General features: G+C 37.3%; 1 protein-coding gene across 16 annotated transcripts in view; it reads right to left on the bottom strand.

The window, feature by feature from the left end:
* The window catches only part of SYNE1 (spectrin repeat containing nuclear envelope protein 1), a 300,346-nt gene that overhangs the window by 119,753 nt on the left and 162,858 nt on the right, over positions 1-17,735 (bottom strand). For all 16 annotated transcript variants that reach the window (XM_051801628.1, XM_051801638.1, XM_051801639.1 and 13 more), the window contains 13 exons: positions 17,364-17,519; positions 16,524-16,694; positions 15,429-15,755; positions 14,256-14,408; positions 12,772-12,939; positions 11,579-11,755; positions 10,549-10,695; positions 8,395-8,520; positions 6,723-6,899; positions 4,710-4,975; positions 1,778-3,938; positions 1,252-1,589; positions 476-620 (listed from right to left, as the gene is read on the bottom strand). In XM_051801628.1, coding sequence (XP_051657588.1) covers positions 476-620; positions 1,252-1,589; positions 1,778-3,938; positions 4,710-4,975; positions 6,723-6,899; positions 8,395-8,520; positions 10,549-10,695; positions 11,579-11,755; positions 12,772-12,939; positions 14,256-14,408; positions 15,429-15,755; positions 16,524-16,694; positions 17,364-17,519 — 4,512 coding nt within the window. The remainder of the gene's footprint in view (positions 1-475; positions 621-1,251; positions 1,590-1,777; positions 3,939-4,709; positions 4,976-6,722; positions 6,900-8,394; positions 8,521-10,548; positions 10,696-11,578; positions 11,756-12,771; positions 12,940-14,255; positions 14,409-15,428; positions 15,756-16,523; positions 16,695-17,363; positions 17,520-17,735) is intronic.

Raw genomic sequence — 17,735 nt, 5'->3', positions numbered from 1 at the left:
ATTAGTATCCTAAATACAAGAAGAGAAAATAATTCTTTTAAGTTACATTTCTTGCTTTTAGACTAAACAAGAGTTAATATCAAACCCCAACTCTTCCTGTCCTAGTAAAACTGTTCAATGTGATCCAAAGTAGATGGATCTTTCTATTGATCTGAGTTTCTTGTAGGGTACATAATTTTGGGGCTAATATATACAAGGTTTTTAGGAACCTCCTGACTCTTTGCATTTCTCTACAGTCATAGGCACATAGACAGACAAGCTGAACAGTGATTAAAAGTATCTGTCTTTGTCACCCCACAAATTAAATGTGTGTTTTCCACTACACTAAACACCCCTTGGTGTGCTATGACACAGATAAGTGTTACAGGAAAAGATGCAAAAATTGAAATTAGTGTTACCACAGGTAGGGACTTATGTAACATATATTTATTTTCATTTGAAAGAAAAGGATTTCATGCAATTATCAGTACCTTACCTTATGTGTTAGCAATTTTTCTTCTGCTTCATGAGAAGAAGCAGCTTTAGCTACTGAGAATTCAGATAATTTTTTCTCAGCCTCGTTCATCACTTCAATAACCTTCTGCCTTGCTGTCTGGTACTCCTGCCACTCAGAAGCACATCTGAAACAAATAAAGTTCCAGAAAGAACAAATCAATGCAATATAAAAACATTTGAAAATAAGGAATATTGTTGCAACTAGTTTTCAATGTAACTGCTTAGTTTTGCTGTTACACAGTGTTTTCCAAGAAAAAGAAAGATTATTGAGAAAGAGCATACATAGAACCATATGCTCCTGATTTTCAGCTATGCCTTCCAAAAACCATAGCTAGGCATTTAATAATCCTTGTATGACATTTTCTCAGTGACATTAAACCTAACCAAGCTTGCAGAATCCAGAACATTGAGGAATAATAAGTAAAATAGTTATTCTGATTGGAAAGGTACTTCCTTTTAGTTAAAAATCTCTGCATAGGTCTTGTGTCAGGTGAAATACGGGACAGTCATTCCCTACTCTTCTTCTCAGTGCTGTTTCAAGTTTAATACAATTATATTATAGTTTCCTCAAGATCACACAACTAGTCAGTTAGGGGAAGAGGAGAAAACAGAATCCAAGAACTCTGAATCCCAATACCCACTTCTCTCATAAGTAGCAAAAATATTAACAAAACTCCAGTTAATGTTGTGATCTCTTTCTTCCATCACCAATAGGGTGAATCTTAAAATGAAAGAAAAAAAAAGGAAAGAATATACCTTTGTAACTGCTCTTGCTGAGTTTGGGCTTCTTGCTTTGTCCCTTTGGCCTTTTCCTCCAATGCAGCTACATTCTGTACCAGCTTTTCTCTTGCTGTGGCTTGTATAAAGGGCTCTATCTCAGACACAAGGCCCTGTAACTCTTTCAAATGATTATTGAACTGACTTTCTGTGCTGAAAAATTCGATGTGGTTCCTTAGGTTCTCCTCAGAATTCTCAACATCTAAACCATTTCTTGCTAAATGTAGAAATTCCTGAGCATCTTCAAGCCAGTCATTTGCTATCTGCATCACTTGGTAGTATCTTTGGCAGAGGCTATATACTTTATTCAAGGTAGCCTGAAATAAAGGGAAAATTATACAGATGGTCACAAATACAAAATCACAGCAGCCTGTGTCATTAAAAAAAAAAGAAACAACAGGATTATTAAAATAAATCTTTTCATGATGATTGCAAACATCAACCCACAGAGTCATCTTTTTCAGCTTCATGACTGAGAAACTAACTACACTTAGGATGCACTAACCTGTCTCACATGTATAGCTTCTTGAACTTCACCATCCAGTTCCATCAGCTCAGCAAGAGTGTTTTCCAGGTCAGCAGGTATCAGCTCCTTTGCTTTCATATATCTCTCTTTCTCTTTATTGCTCAGTGCATTCATTATTCTCAGGCTTGACTGCACTTCTTCCTGATGTATTTGAACCTTTCGGATTTCTTCCTGGATGCACTGCAGTTTGAAGTCCAAACTTAATGTTCCGTTAAGTTCTGCTTTCACCCATCTCAACCAGTCGAGTGAGCGGCAGATTTCTGTCTTGAAGTCTATGCTTTGCACAAGTCTGTTCTCACACTCCATTACGGTGTCAACAATGGCAGCATGCAAAGACTTCAGTTTCTCTTGCCAAGCCTGCACTTGGTGATTTGTTGTCTCATATGCAGATGAGTCAAGCTGAGGAGAAAGGGCTTCCAGATGTTCAGTTATTCGCTTCAGAAGACTTCCTGAGTCTTGCAAGCTGCCCACCAGAGAATGGTATATTTTCAACTTTTCTTCTATTGGGAGCGTTTCTTCGTTTACCTTAAACCGCTCCCTTTTTACTGCCTCGAGCTGTGCCTCAAACTGCACACACATTTTCTCATGTTCCTGGCATGCTTCTATTGTGTCTTCCAACAGGTTGATTTTCTGTTCTATTTGTCTTTTCAACTTGTGATATAGTGTGGCAAGTTTTAACATTTCATCTGGTTGCCATGGCTGGCCAGTGCTCCGAAAGGCCTCCTTCTTCTGGTTCAGTTCATCCACTGCTGCACCAAGGCTTACCACTTCACCTAAGAGATCTCTGTAGGCCTGCTGGAGTGACACAGCTTCTTTAGCTAAAACAGCAGCTGGAGTTTTGTCCATGTTAACAAACTGATCTTCTAGCTCAGTCAGAGCTTTACTTGTCAACTCAATCAAAGAGGCATACTCTTTTCTGGCATAAATTGCTTCCTGAACTTTATATAATTTTTCTTTTGCCAGAGCAGTGACAATATTGAATTGCTGAGGGAGACTGTTAAGTTTTTCATTCAGATAGGAATGATCCACTTCATTAAGTGATGGTAGGACTTCTTGACCATCTCTTTGCAGTGCAAGTAGCAGGTTTTCATATTCTGGAGACTGTTCAAGAATCTGTTGATACTTTGCCAGCTGGCTGTATAGCTCAGTGTCAGAATTCATTACGTTGACTTCTGGGAATGTGACAATATCAGCTTGTTTTAGCCAATGGCAAGCTTTATCTAAGTCTTCTTTGAAATATTTCCTGGAAACAATATTTTTCTCCAGTTCTAACAATCTCTGGTTACACTTTTGTAAAACAGTGTCATACACATTCTGTAGTTCTTGCAGTTTACCTAACACTTCACTCTTTTCTTGATTTGTTGCTTCTTTCATTAAATTCCTTCCTTGAGCCCACAACCCTGTGACCTCATTTTGATAGGCCTTCAGGTTAGCCTGGGTATTCTTACAAGTCCTGATCTGTTTATTCACATCTTCTGGCAACAGACAAATGTGTTCTGGAAACATTACCTTCTTCTCATGCTGGTGAATTTGGTTTGTAGCCTGAAAGACTGCCATGAGAAACTGGGTCTTTTCAGACAGTGCTTTATTCAGGTGTTTTCTCCTCTGGCCAACCAAATCGCTGAGACAAGCCACATGGTGCTGTGCATGAGAAACTGTTTTCTGCAGCTCTTGCCTTTCATTGAGCCCTAGATTGGTCATCACCCTGTCAGCATCTTTCACAAGCATCTTCAGAACGAGCTGTTTGGCTTCAAGCTCACTGCAAATGGTAAGATGATCCATGAGAAGACTCTGAGCCAAATCTGGTGGAGGGCTCTGTTTAAGAGCCTCTGAGATAGTAGGTTGCTGCTCCTCTGCCCATTCCATTAGTTCATGAAATTTGGAATGCACCAAATTGAGCTCTTCTAAAGTTGAAACAGAAACTTGAATTTTCCTTTTGACAAGGTCCTCCAGCTGAGTCCAGCGTTGCTCAAAATGACTGAATTGCTCCTTTACTAATTCTTTGTCATCAAGATTCAGATGTTCTATCATCTTCTGTTTCTGATCTTTGAAATCTTCCAGAGCAAATCTCCTTTCTTGTAGTACCATTGCCAATTTCTGCAAAGCTTCAAGGTGCACATTTGTACTTTCAGCATCAGATCTATAATCAAAATGGACAGGACAGAAATGAATTATTAGATCCTATTTCAGGACAGACTTTTACAAGACTTCAGGATTAATTATAATCCCACTACATACTGAAATCAATATGATTTAAAGACCTACAGTTTTCAGAATAACTTGAAGGTAATAGTCTTGAATATTAATTAAAAAGTTCAACAAATTTATTCCTTTCCCTTTCATCTGCAGTATGGTCATCAGTCTGACCACGGAAATTTATATGAATACTACAGAGCATACTGGTTATATTGCACATACAAACAAGAAGTATTGAGATTGAAGTGAATTTTTTTCCATGATAGTGATAGCAGCAGCACTAGACTCACAATTTTACACAGAGCTGGTGTGTTTATGCTATACAAAGGAGTTGCAAACATTTAGCAGTAGTAACTAAGCTTTAACAGTTTCATAGATATAACACAATATCACAATGAAAAACTGATGAAACACAGTAAAGACAAATGAAAGCATTCAAATGAAATAGTCAGCATTCTTGAAACATCAGGAAATACTATACCCTGAGATAGGATCAATCACTACTTGCCATAAAGACAAACACTGAAGATTCGGCTTCTCAAACTCTCTTCATTTCAACTGAAGTAATTAATTGCCTTATAATTAATAAGAGAGGAGTGCTTTTAATTAAGCATAGAAAAAAAGGATTTTTAGTGGTTCCAACTTAAAGACACTCTGTAAACAGTTCTTTCAACATATATGCATGTTTGCTTTGTGCATGCTACTCCTTTTTTACCTAGCTAGGTTGTCCCACTCTTTTGTGAGCTTTTCCAAGAAAACTTCAACTACGTTCATGCGATCATGGTAATCTCTTGTCCTCTGCAGATCCTCCTCCCTCTGCATGAGCAAACTGTGTGCCTGAAGGCAGAGGTCCAGCCACTGGTTGCTCAGTTCTCCTACTTCCTTGTGTTCAGGTGATTCTTGTCCTTGGGTTAGCTTATTCATCTTCTCAGTCATAGAGGTAAGAGCTGACTGCTTAGACTGTAACTTCTGACTGAATTCCTGAAATAGATATGAGTAAAAACCAATATAATGGCACATACTCAAAGTGGAATTTAAGTAAAAACTCTGAAAAAAATAAATTGTGTAAGGACTAATTATCTGCCCAGGCAAATGTAAATTGGAAGAAATGTCTTCTCTCCTCTCCTAACCCTCCTCCCCATCTTGTCAGGTGAACACAAGTTGGTTATAGATGTGAAAGCAAATCAGAGTGATAAACAGTGCCAGTGATAAACAGAAATCACGACTGAGTCACATCTTGTTGTCCAGGCTTCTAGACTAGCACAGCTCCCACCATATACTAAAACACGCAAGATAGTCTGAGTCTCCCGAGAATAATTCATATTACCAGTACCGTTTCTGTTTCTAGCTTATTTTTTTCCGTTTCCTTTTTCATTACAGACTAAAATAAGAAGCAGAGTCCATGAGCCAGTGAGTCTCCACATCGATACTTTGTATTGCTCCTACTTCTGTAATAGCAACCATTATCACTGTCACTGAGAAAAAGGCAGTGATTACCAAGGTATGATTGTTATTTTAGTTAATAACTAATAACTAAAGGAGTTCATCTGCATACACATTTCTCACCAAATAAGAAGTCAGAGAGATCCCAAAAAGCAGAATATACAATATACTGACACATAAAGCTAATCAAATATTTTTTTAGCCCTTATATGCTGTCTAAGGCAAATACAATCTTTTCCCAAATTCTAGTAACTGTAACTAAACAAGAATTCCCAGCTCCAGCGCTTTGTTGGGAAGATATGTTTTCACCAAAGGCTGGTAGGATTTCTGAAGTACAGATGTTACTGCCCAGCTCAGCCTCATTCCTCTTCATGACTGCTTCAAATGGAACTAGGTATCTTCCTTTACCAGGGCAAATTATAGGGAAAAATACACATTGTGCCACATCTGACAGTACAGCAGGTGTCACCCTTTCATTATAATTCAAAGTTCCTGACTGAAATAGTGAAGAAATGCAGACTCTTTCTTCTCCCTGGGCTCTAATGATAGCTAGTATAACAGCTTTTAGTCCAGATTGCACTGAGGCATCTTCAAAGGCTATGACTTTGTTCAAACATGTGAGTACAACTGACATGAAGAGGAAGTGCCATTTACTTTTCACCTAATTCCTGGCTTATCAGAAAAAGAACACAAGCAAAGTCTAGACCAAAAATGCAAAACCCAAGTATTCAATCATTTAATAAAGAAATTATCTGCTTTCTTTTTGTTACTTTACTGATGTTTGTGATGTGTACATAATGGTCATAAAAATTCTCTCTTCAGGAATGAATGAGTGAAGATTTGAAGGCATTTGTCTCATTATTTAAACTGGGTTTCTGTCATACCTAGTCTCAGAGATCAGCAACATCAAATAGCTTCCTGGACTAATTCTGAAATACTCCTAACTATTTAGAAGTACAGAAATCAAAGAATTTAGCAAGCCCGATTTGCAGATTTTATTTTCAGATCCACTGTGATCAGCATTTAGTACTCTAAAAGTAAAGGTAAATCAGAACAGTAGCCTGAAAAATGTCTATTGCTAAAAAAATCAAAGCCAGAAAACCACTAAAGAACAGTTTTCTGCCCTCCGAATCATCGTGTAACATCAATAACGAAACACTCTTTTCTGCTCTTGCTTAGAGCATATTAGCAATCGAATGCAATATGTGCATATAATATCATAAAATAATATCAGCTAAAGGATGAACTTCTTCCTTACCTTCTGTTCTTAACCCAGTCTCCTTACCTTAACCTTGAGTACCATATTCTGGGCAATGTTTAGTTCCAACTCTGCCCGTCTCCTTTTTAAATTCTGTAGTTGTTGATCCACATCCTGGAAATATATCCAGAGCTCAGCTTTCAATTGTTTTATCTCTTCCCAACCTTGAGACAAATACTGTGAATGCCTTATCTGTTGCTCGATCTAGAAGAAAATAAACGAAAAAGAGTAGGAATACTTTAATGTGTCTATTTTTGGAGAATGGAGGATGAATATCATTTTTCCTCTAAGCACAATACTGTACTTAAAGCAATTTCTACACTAGATTCTGAAGGGGCAAATATTATCCATAAAAAGAGTCTTAACCTTCAAAAGTCACAAAATTGTACCTATCAAAGGAAAGCTGTGGGATAACAAAAATAATGAAATTAATTATCATTCACCCTTGAGAGAAGCAAGTATATTTATGATTCTGTGTATTTCAGTGTTCTCAGTCCTCTGTTAAAGCTTTAAATTAACTGTATAATTTAGACTACTGTATACCAAGAATACTGCCAGGCTGTACCCTACATGCATTCACATTTGCAAAATAAAAGCTTAAACTAAACACTTCCATTTAATTTGCTTAGCCCAGTTATTTTGCTTATATGTCTCTTCTAAAATGCCAAGAAGAATGCTTACTGGATCTGAGCCCATCAATCCTCTTACACCAATAGTGACACAGCTTCTTTCACTCCAAATATAGCAGTTGGGTGCCTTTAAGGTTTAGACACTCAACCAGCTTAATATATCTCAGCACTTTACCATCTGTGATTTCTTAAAAATGTTTCACTGCATTACATATCAATAATATATATCAGAATAAGAGGAATCTTATTCTGATGTTTGGGATACTTTTCAGCTATTCAATACTTAGACTGCCATACTTTTATGAATTACCTGGATTTGTACAATTTGCTTCTCTGGTATGGAATACTGTTACTGTATGTATTAGATTTTTACTCTTGGCAGAAGTAGTTTCAAAATTTCAACTGTGTGTCTGTGTAAGTGAAACTAAATTTTCCATGTTTCCAACAACAGGAATGCTCATAATGTTTCTTTTCCAGTAATTTATAGCTCTATTTTAAAACCAAGTACTAAGTAACTTTAAAACTTAAAATTGAGGTACACTTCTATAAATTAATATGCTGAAGTAGATGCACTTTGATTTATGAATTGAACCATAAAAATTTTTTATGATGATTATAATTAATATCTTCCTAATATTTTCATATACCCTATTATGAACATCAGTCTATTGTTGAATAAATAATAACAATAAAATATGTCTAAGCTTTAATAAAATACAGAAAAGAACATACTGAATTGTGTTTTATGAAAACAGATAATTTGGATCAGGTTTTTTTCCACAGAATGTTATTTCTGTGGCTTTAGACCAACATCTTGTAACATTGCTTAAATACCTTTAGCAACCTTTGTTGTGTGTCTTTGTATTAGTACCAGGATGGTAACATGTGTATTTAATAATTTTAAAAAAAAAGGCCTAAAGAGAAAACTATTTCTAAAGAAAAACTTAAGAAGAAAGTAAGATGATATTTCTGTAAATTGTTACCCAATATGACCTTTTTAAAAGGGAACAGATCAGGGCTGTTAAAGCTCTAAACAGGATTAAAAGTGAGTTGTTGTGGTTATCTTGTACCGTTTGTTTTGTTTGTTGAATATCTGCTGCTGTACTCTTCACTGTGGCATCTGACAGATCACACATGGAGCACAGAAGATCCAAATATGTGTTGGCCTGCTCCTGCAGAGCCCGGAAATGTTTAACCTGGGGGAAGACAATCCTCAAATAAACTCTGAGACTGTGGAAATAATACCTTATTTTATTACAGTCCTGCATTTCAGTATTTTTGCTTTAGCTTATTATTTCCATAAAATTAAATGTAAGTATACACTATTGTATTAGGTAAGGCTGCTATGTTATAATTATGGAAAGGAGTAACCCTTAAAGGCTTGATTATCATCTAATTACCAAAGCACTTAGAGACATATGTATTAGCTAACTTATTTCTTTATAAATAAAGCTTTGGATAGAAACACACAAGGTGACCAACTTTCCCAATGTGAACGGGAAGCAGGGTTTTATGGGATTATCAATGTGGCCTATTTCTATAACTGTAAAATTCTCCAGTGTCTGACAGATCATGAAGAACTTAGCTCAGCTTCACAATACACTTTCCCACACCTTCTGAAAACCTTCCAACATTCCCAGTATCTGTGATTGGCAAGATGAGACAACATGACACTGTTAACGGTTCTTGCTCTCAACATTGCAGATAGGAGCCGACTTCTCCCTATGAAGACTTCCCTCATCCTAAAAGAAAATTATTATCTGAATGTTAACAAGCAGGGCAATAACATAAGAGTCCCAGGGAGGAGAGGTGACAGATCATCTAATGCAGAGGGCCTGCTGTGGGTCCTTGCGGGCAAAAAGTTGAACAAAACAGTATTGTGCCCTTGTGGCAACCCCAAATGACTGTATTACCAAGAATGCAGAGCACAAGCTTTGGGAAGTGATTATTCTCCTGTAGTTACACTTGTCCAGTTGTCCCTAATTTATTTGGCCCAGTTTCCCTCTTCCCTCATAAAAAAGATACTAGCAAACAGACACAAGTCCAGCAAAGAGCTGTAGGGATATGAGGCTGTAGTATGTGGCATTTTGGAAGGTCTGAAGGAATTCTTCCTAAATGAGGGAAACTATTTTTCACACTAAGAACAGTCATGCACAGGAATAGGTGCTTAATCCTCAGGGAAGAGCAGGGCCATCAGTGCACCAAAGGGCTCTGCAGCCTCTCTCCCCCTTCTCTGCAACCTCTGTCTTCCTCTCCTTGTGGTTTGGGTCTTCTGCTTAGGGCCAGTTATGACTCTGTCTCGCTGGGACCTGATCACTGGAGAAGCATACAGCAGCCATGCAGGTAAGCTAAGCTCAGTCTCTCACACACCTGTGGAACTCACCTGAGCTACACTATAGGTGCATCTGTGCCTGGCTGATCCTCCTGGCCTTGCCTTCTGGCCCTGACTCGCTACCTTCCCCTGGGATTGGCCTCACCCCTACAGACTTGCCTGATGGTCACCAGCTGGTGGATGACATCAGAGGGACTCTCCTCACCTAATCTTTGAGCTGCAGTTCTGCACTTCAATGGGAAGGTGCTGCCCTGCTGGTCCCACTGTCATCCCCTGCTTCCCCTACCCTTGTGGATCTCCATCTCTAGTATTTCAAGGTCTTTATTAAGCCAGATGTTCGATGAGACAGCTCTGAATTCCAGCACTTTTAGCACCATACCAGTTTAATTTAAAAACAAGGTACAAATACAATGTAAACCACGTTACTAAAAATAATCAAGAAGCAAAAAAAGCAGTCTTAATGCTTAATATCTATGCTCTTAGGCTGAAAAATGTTGTTTTAATAGCCTGATAACTGACTCTGTGTCAATGGTACTGTGAAACCAGGTCTCATATAGTAACATGGTAGACAGATGGGCAAATGGATAAGCAAAAAGACACAACCTCTCTGCTAAACACATCTGTGCAGTATCTGAGCAGGTTTATCTAATTAGACAACATTTTTCAGGTATGTATTTAAGCATTAAGCTGAGCTACCAAAAGCCCTGTTTAATTTTTTTACCTACAGTTATTTTTCACCCAGTTATTCATTTTGGAGCTGGGAATGAAAAGCGAGGCTATTCAGCCTTCTGAGAAGGCTAGAGAATATCTAATTTCTAGTAATTTAAAGCTCATATCTAAACTCACCTTATTAAGGATAATTTTTCAGCTTTTTCAAGTGCTGAACTTTTACCTGTTTAACTGCATCTGCCAGGCTGAAAGGTGTCCAGGTAGTTGGCTTTAGCTCTGACTGCACTGTAGATAGCCAAGTCTGGCACTGTTGTAGAGTATCCTGATGATTAACATGCTTCTGGAGTTCATGTTCCAAAGTCTGGTACACCTAAATCAAACATTTTGTAAGTTTATAACATCTTCAAATACCACCATTGTCTCTCTTCTCCCACCTTGAAAACCACAGATTAAACCGAATTATGAAGACTGGGGTTATTTTAGCCCTTGTACAAAGTACCAAAGGCTGAAGGCTCCTTAAGCTCTCGTGCTTCTTGCTAATATGTGAAGAAGATTGACAATATCTAATGCACAGCTTCTGGAAAGAAAAAAATAAAGATGCAAATGAAGAGCATGGTCTCTTATTTCATTCCTGTTCAACATTTTGCCATTGATTTTGTATGAGATTGGTTGGTTGGTTGGTTGGTTGGTTGGTTTTGGGGTTTTGTTTGTTTTAGTTTTTGCTTGTTTGCTTGGTTTGGTTTTGGGGTTTTAAGTTTGTTTGTTTTTTGACTGCTGGCTTGATCTCCTAATTGGCTTAACAGAATGACCCAGCTAGCCCTTCTTAACTGTATATTCTGGTTTTAATAAGAGAGACAGTATTTCCTTGCACATACTTGAGACCTGTTATGTATGTATGCAAACTCTTGACACTAAGAGTGCAATTTTCTCCCTAGTTTTTAAAGTAGGAATAGTTCTAATTTCTTTGCTGCAGCTGCTCAGAAGCTAGTGTAACATGAAGGTAGTTAGGGTGTGGGGAGATCAAGGTAAGAACTGATAGGCAACTAGTTTTGCTGGCTGCAAGGCAACATTTGGATCACAAGGAATTCAACTGTAGCACAGTAATGATAAAGCACTACATTAGTAACTTGCTGGCTCAGTTTAAAAGAAAACAGTAGAAAGAGTTTTTCACTAATTAAAGAAAGAAGTACTCAGAAATAATAAGGCATTTTATTCTTAAATGGTACAAAAATTTATTTTGAAACAAGACTTACTCTTTGGGCTGTGCTACATATGGCAGAATAGCTGTCCCTTGTCCCCTGAAGATGGCTTTGTATGTTTTGCTTAAACTTTGCTTGGAGATGTTCTGCGCATTGACTGATCAAGTAATCACCTTTACTCTTAAGGTTGTTCAAACAATCTTCAAATCCTGCAATTTCTTCCATGATAGCCTAAAAAAACAGATAAAATAATTTTGAAGAAATATGTTGTGGTGCAGAATTTTTTCTTCCCCTCCTCTAAATACTCTTCAGATATGGAAAAAAAGTTTGCAAATAACATGTATGGTCATAGTCAAGCTATTAGAGTGTATGCTCATTGTAAAGTCATTGTCAAAAATCTTTACACAGATTTTTGTGTAAAGAATCCCACAGAAACATCAGTAGCACTGTCATAATGTGTAAACACTATATGCTCAGGCCCCTAGACTACCAATAATCTTCCTCTGTTGCATGTCCTCCAGGGCTCCTCCACCTTCTCTTGTGAATAGTAATGAGAATGAAATCTCATGCTCAATCATATCTTATTCCATGAGCTCTTTCACTGTGGACAGTTCTTTCCACTGACTTTGGTGCAGACAAATTTTTATCTAAGGAGGTTACTTGAAGAATAACACACTAATCACAAAGCATTAAAACATTTCAATATTTTCCCCTGGAATCTCAGTTTCAGGTAGTGGGTGCGGAGGGTTGGATTTTGCTTTCTTTTATCTTCCAGAAAGCAACGGCTATCGATGTATTGAATGATAATCACTAATAGCAACCACAACAATACCTTGAATAAAAGCAATGGAGGAAATGCTACAACCTAACAGATGAAAAAATAAATTAAAAATTGAAGTTTTTTTTAACCTCAGAAGTTCCAGACCAAAAAATACCTTAGAAGTAAAATGACCCCAATCTGATTTTTTGGAGGTTATTTCCCAGGAAGTCTCAGCAACAAACTGACACAGAATTCAGATCAGAGTACATCAAAGCTCTTGTGTAGATACAGTCTCATACATAAAATGATCCTAACAACAAGCCAGATTTGTTAAACTGCGTTAATGACACTGACACTTATTTACACAGCAGTAAGTGGAAGAAAACAAGTGAATGACAAATAATCAGAGCTCTGGAGTGGAGGCAGAGAAGCAAAGATGCAAAAGTCTATTTTACTGGCAGAAGGAAGATTACAATAGCAAACCCACCTTGTGGTTAGCTAGTTGCTGAGTGATTATTTCAAGATTGTTGCTTTCCACAAGGTCAGGGCTGACCAATCTGCTGGACATATGTAATAACCATTTCTCCCCTTCTTGCAAATCACTGTTGTAATCCTCATGTTCTTTTACTCTCACTTCTAAGGTTTCAACACATGCCTGCAGGTTCACAATAATCAAAATTAAATTAAATATTCAGGAAATTACAAGAATTTAAAAAACCCCAAACCAACCAAAACCCACCAAGAGCTTGAAAGCATAATAAGAGTTGTCATCTAAATTTATATTCCTGTGAGGGACTCTCATATGATTGACTGTAAAGGAAAACATCAAAGGGATTATTTCTGTGAATAAACTCTGTGGTACCAAGCAGTATTTTCAATCCAGATGAAATACTATCCTTTGAAGACCGAGGATCTCCTTACTTTGAGAAAATGAACACTCTCACCCTGACATTACGTTTACTTACAGTTATCACAAGTTCTTTGAGAGATTGCACTTGACCTCCCAAATGTTTTGGTTGAGTCCCTGCTACTTACAGCCTTTGTACATACATATTGCCTGTGACTGTGGTAGGCAAATTAAGAATGTACACATTGAGTTAAAATGTATTTATTCTCTTTAAGAAAGAGTTTTCATAAGCTTCTCTAAATTTAAGCCATCAACATAATACCTGATGCAACAGATATCAATTTTGTGGTGCAGGTCAGAAGTATGTCGTTAAACTAAAAGTCAACTCTGAAAAAAATAAAATCATCTCCTATTGGTAGGTGGATTGGCAAGTTAAAGGTGCCTGGGTCAAACATATGTACTAACATGGTTTGCAGAGCTTATCCTTGTTAGGAGTATAACCTATTAAAAGCTTTAGGAATAATCATACTTTAGGACATCCTCGGAGGCATTAGGTCTTTCAAAGTACTACATGCACATGGACTAATGAATCAATGTTAATTGATAACATCCTTGTCGAATTAAATTATATCCATCTTGCAGTTTATGTTCTTCAGTGACTTCTATTCAACAACTAAACTAGATTAAACAGGGGTTGTGGAAGATCAAGCAGAAACAAGAGAAAATGGTATAATTTAAGGGCATCTGTCCCTTCAAGAAATAACGCATTGAGAAATCTATTAAAAGCAATTATAGTAACAATAGTACAGACTAGTCACTGATACTTTTCTCCTTAATGCTACAAAGTACAAAGACTTCACCTGCCGCACTTAAAATTCATTTCAGCTACTCTTGTTAAATATATCGAGGTAGTTTTATCCATATTCAAGAATTGCTTGTCGCTCCTGTCTGCCCCCCGAAAAAAACCAAACCAAAAAAACCCCAAAACCCCCCATAACAAAATACCAGAAGTAATTAAAGGTAGCTGGCTCTGTGTACAAACATGACAGCATGAAATAGCTTACTAACTTCTTAAAAAGGGGTAAAAACATAGCAAATTGGAAGTCTTATTCCTGGCTTTTTACCTTTATTTTGCTGCAGAGTTCCTGGTAACTGCTCTGAAGGTCTCGAATGTTGTTCTTTAGAGTCACATCATTCACCAGGTCAAAAAGTGCCTCTCCCTTTTCAACCACTGACTTTACTGAAGGTTCATGGGACAGAACGGTCTGCTGTATGGACTACAATGCAAGCAAGAATTAAAATATATCTACTGATCACCGAAGATGTATTTCACTAACTTCCCTCAGATCTGAAGCACAGTCCTCTATTATGGTATATATCATCCTCTCCAGATAAGAGAAGCTTTGTTTATCAGGAACATAACAGGATTATGTTTCTCAGCCATGTCCTGAGACAAGTCTGCATGCATCTAAAAACAATTGCTCCTTTTGTGAGTGGCTAGCAGCATGGCTGAAAATCTGGAGCTGATGAAGCAAAAGGAGTTAATATGTGTGAAGGGGCAAGTGTTGGGGATAAAATTTGTTCAGAGGAACAAGTTCTGAAAATAGGTGGGAAAGTATGACCAAAGCCATCCCCTCAATGAGATGGTGTGCAAAGGAGTGCCTACCACTGTACTCTCAAGAGTAAGCAATCTGACCTGTCACGTCCTTGTACCTCTGGCTCAGACAGCATGGCACATGCCAGCATCTGCCAAACGACAGTGAGATACCAACTCCTCAAACATGTAAGAAGCAAGCACACAGCTATCACATATGACTTTGAGTAGGGAAGCCGGCAAGAGGTAGTGGGCAGCTTCAGAGAGAAAGCCTTGATGCCCTGCAGGTACTGCTCAGCAATAACCAAAACATTTATCTGTCAACACCATTCTTTTTAGCCACAAATGTAAAGCACAGCATTATATGGACTGCTATGAGGAGAGTTAGCTCCACCTCAGCCAGACACAGTACACATTTAGTGAAGCATCTGTAATCCTGGAGTATTTTACAAAAACATTGTGAGGAGAAGAAATGGGGACATTTTCAGATGTGCAAGCCCTTTTAGAACGTTCACATTTCAAACACAGGGGCTCAGTCTGGTTTGTAGACACAGTTATCACGCACATTTTCACTTTGATGCTGACTAGGACATCCAGATCAGAGATGTGTCTATAAAGAAACTTGGATACCCAATCAGAGAATTTATTGAGAATCACTAGGTTAAAATCAATTCAATTGTACAATGAGATAACCCCTTTTTACCTTGTATTTGGACAACTGGGCCTTCTTCTCATAGAGTTCACTCTTTGGCTCTACTGGAGCATGTAAGATGGCTTGGTAATCTGTGATCCACTGAGTCTGTGCCTTGTACTTGTCTGAGAACTCTTTTACCAGCTGAAGACACTTCTCTGAAGTCATGTGCTCTTTCCTGATGGAGCCTGCCAGCTCTTCGAGCTGTTCCACATGATCACCAATTTCTTTTCTTAGTTGGTCAACTTCATTTTCTTCCATGTATTTTATAGCTCGCTCCCCCTTTTCCCGGGCTGATTTCAGTAAACTGTGGCCTATGTCCATATCACTCAATAGCAGCTGTAAAGGAAAGGTTGGTTAACAGAAAATGTATGGAAACTCTTGCCTTGTTTTTATTTTTATTTTTAATTCATTAAGTAGATTAAATTCATTAAATTCCATTATCTAGAGGCTAACACCATTTTTTTTATTTTGCTAAGGACACAGATGAAATTACTAAGGAAACTAAGTGGACTTTTCATTACAAAATTGCCTGGAGTTAAGGTGTGGTAAGCTAGAAGGAAGCAGATAAAGCAAATACTTCTGTTCTGCAGTCAGCTTGTGAAGATAACAGAGAAACTGAGGGCCCTTAGGAGAGAATTCATACTCCAAATTCTGGAATAGATGAAAGCACTCCCCTAGTGTATTATGTTTAGGCAGCTTAAGCTTACATACGAAACATACGAAAAGATCATCTACAACTATGAGATAAAATGTGAGTTTTACTACTGTTTCAATGAGGAGAAATAGGAAGCACTTGTTGCCAGAGTGCATATCGGTAGAAAAATATACTTGCAATGGGAATTTATTTTAAGCTTTAATCTACACAAAACACATATGCAAGCCTTATGGAAGGATAGGATTATATTATTTAGGACTATTATAACCTCAACAGCCAAACTGTGATCTAATGTGTACATGACATGAGAACAGAAAGTGTTACACTGTGTGGTCTTTATCCCATTAGCTTCTCTAGGCAAGTCAGAATTTCAAGTGACTTTTAAGATGTATGCTAAAATATAGCCTCTTGGTGAACAGAAACAAAAATTGCATTTGAGAAAGCTGTACCTCTAGTTTCTGTACTTTTTTCTCCAGTGCTGTTTTATCAACCACGTCAAATTTGGTAATCACATTTCTGAAGTTCTTGTTAGTAGCTCCATACCAATTTGTGTAAGCACTAAAAGACAATTCTGACTCCTCCATGCAGCGTATTTCTTCTTCCAGAAACTTTATTTGCTCCTTCAAACAAATATGGAAGGTAGGGAGAAGAAACAAGGACAACCCAGATTTTTATCATTGCTATTGGCTAAAGATAACAATAAATCGCTATTTATTAATAAAACCTGTTATACAAAGAGTAAACACACAGGTTAGAGTGCTTTCATAAATAGTGGATCATTCTTACAGGGGTCTTGTCAGGGTGTACATACGGCAATCATTAATGTTAAAACTGAGTTAATTCTAAACACTGGAAATGTACTTACATTTTGAACTTTGAATTGTGATTTCTGATTACAGTACTATGAGGCAATTACTACTGACAGTGACCTGAAGACTGTACCTTACCAATTCAAATTTTCTTCATACCTGTGTGTATCAGTGAGAACCTGAAAATATTTCTCTAGAGATTGACCGGCATTCAAACATACTGTATTCTGAATCTGTCTACTGAAACTATCAAAAATGATAATAACAGGGCATTATACTGCAATATCCTGATTATGTTTCTATAATACACTTAATCCAATGAAATCTATGTGTGTGTATATATGAATATATATGTGAATGTTATGTTATTGAGTCTACAGTGATGAATAAACTCTGATAGTCTAATTACAAAAGTCTGTTTATATTTGCTTCTTAACTGACAATGTATGATGTTACAATAAATTAGTTTTCATTACTTACCAAGACATGAAGAAGAAGAGTTTGGTAGCGAGATGTAAGTTGTGTAGCCTGACTTCCCATTCTACTTGCAGTGAGACTTTCCTCTAGTATTTGCTGAGCCAATACCCCAACTTCCTCTACATCATCTTTGTAGACTGTAATGTCTTCATGCCACTTCTATGACAAAGAAATTAGCAAGCATATATGACTGATTCAAACATCTTAAACATACCAGGGATTTATTTGTAACCAGGTCAGGAAATCATTGAAAAGGAAAACAAATACATGGTTGTAAACATGCATTTACAACTGGAAAATAAAACAGAATCTGATGAAAGCTAATGTAACAAATATGCTGGAAGTTTTTTCATACCATACGGACTGTATTTCATT

This window comes from Manacus candei, unplaced genomic scaffold (genome assembly GCF_025592945.1).
Source record: "Manacus candei isolate 608988 ecotype Guabito, Panama unplaced genomic scaffold, ASM2559294v1 h1tg000052l, whole genome shotgun sequence".
Lineage (NCBI taxonomy): Eukaryota > Metazoa > Chordata > Aves > Passeriformes > Pipridae > Manacus > Manacus candei.
Note: the sequence above shows the minus strand (reverse complement) of the source record. Positions and strands in the feature narration are given on the sequence as shown.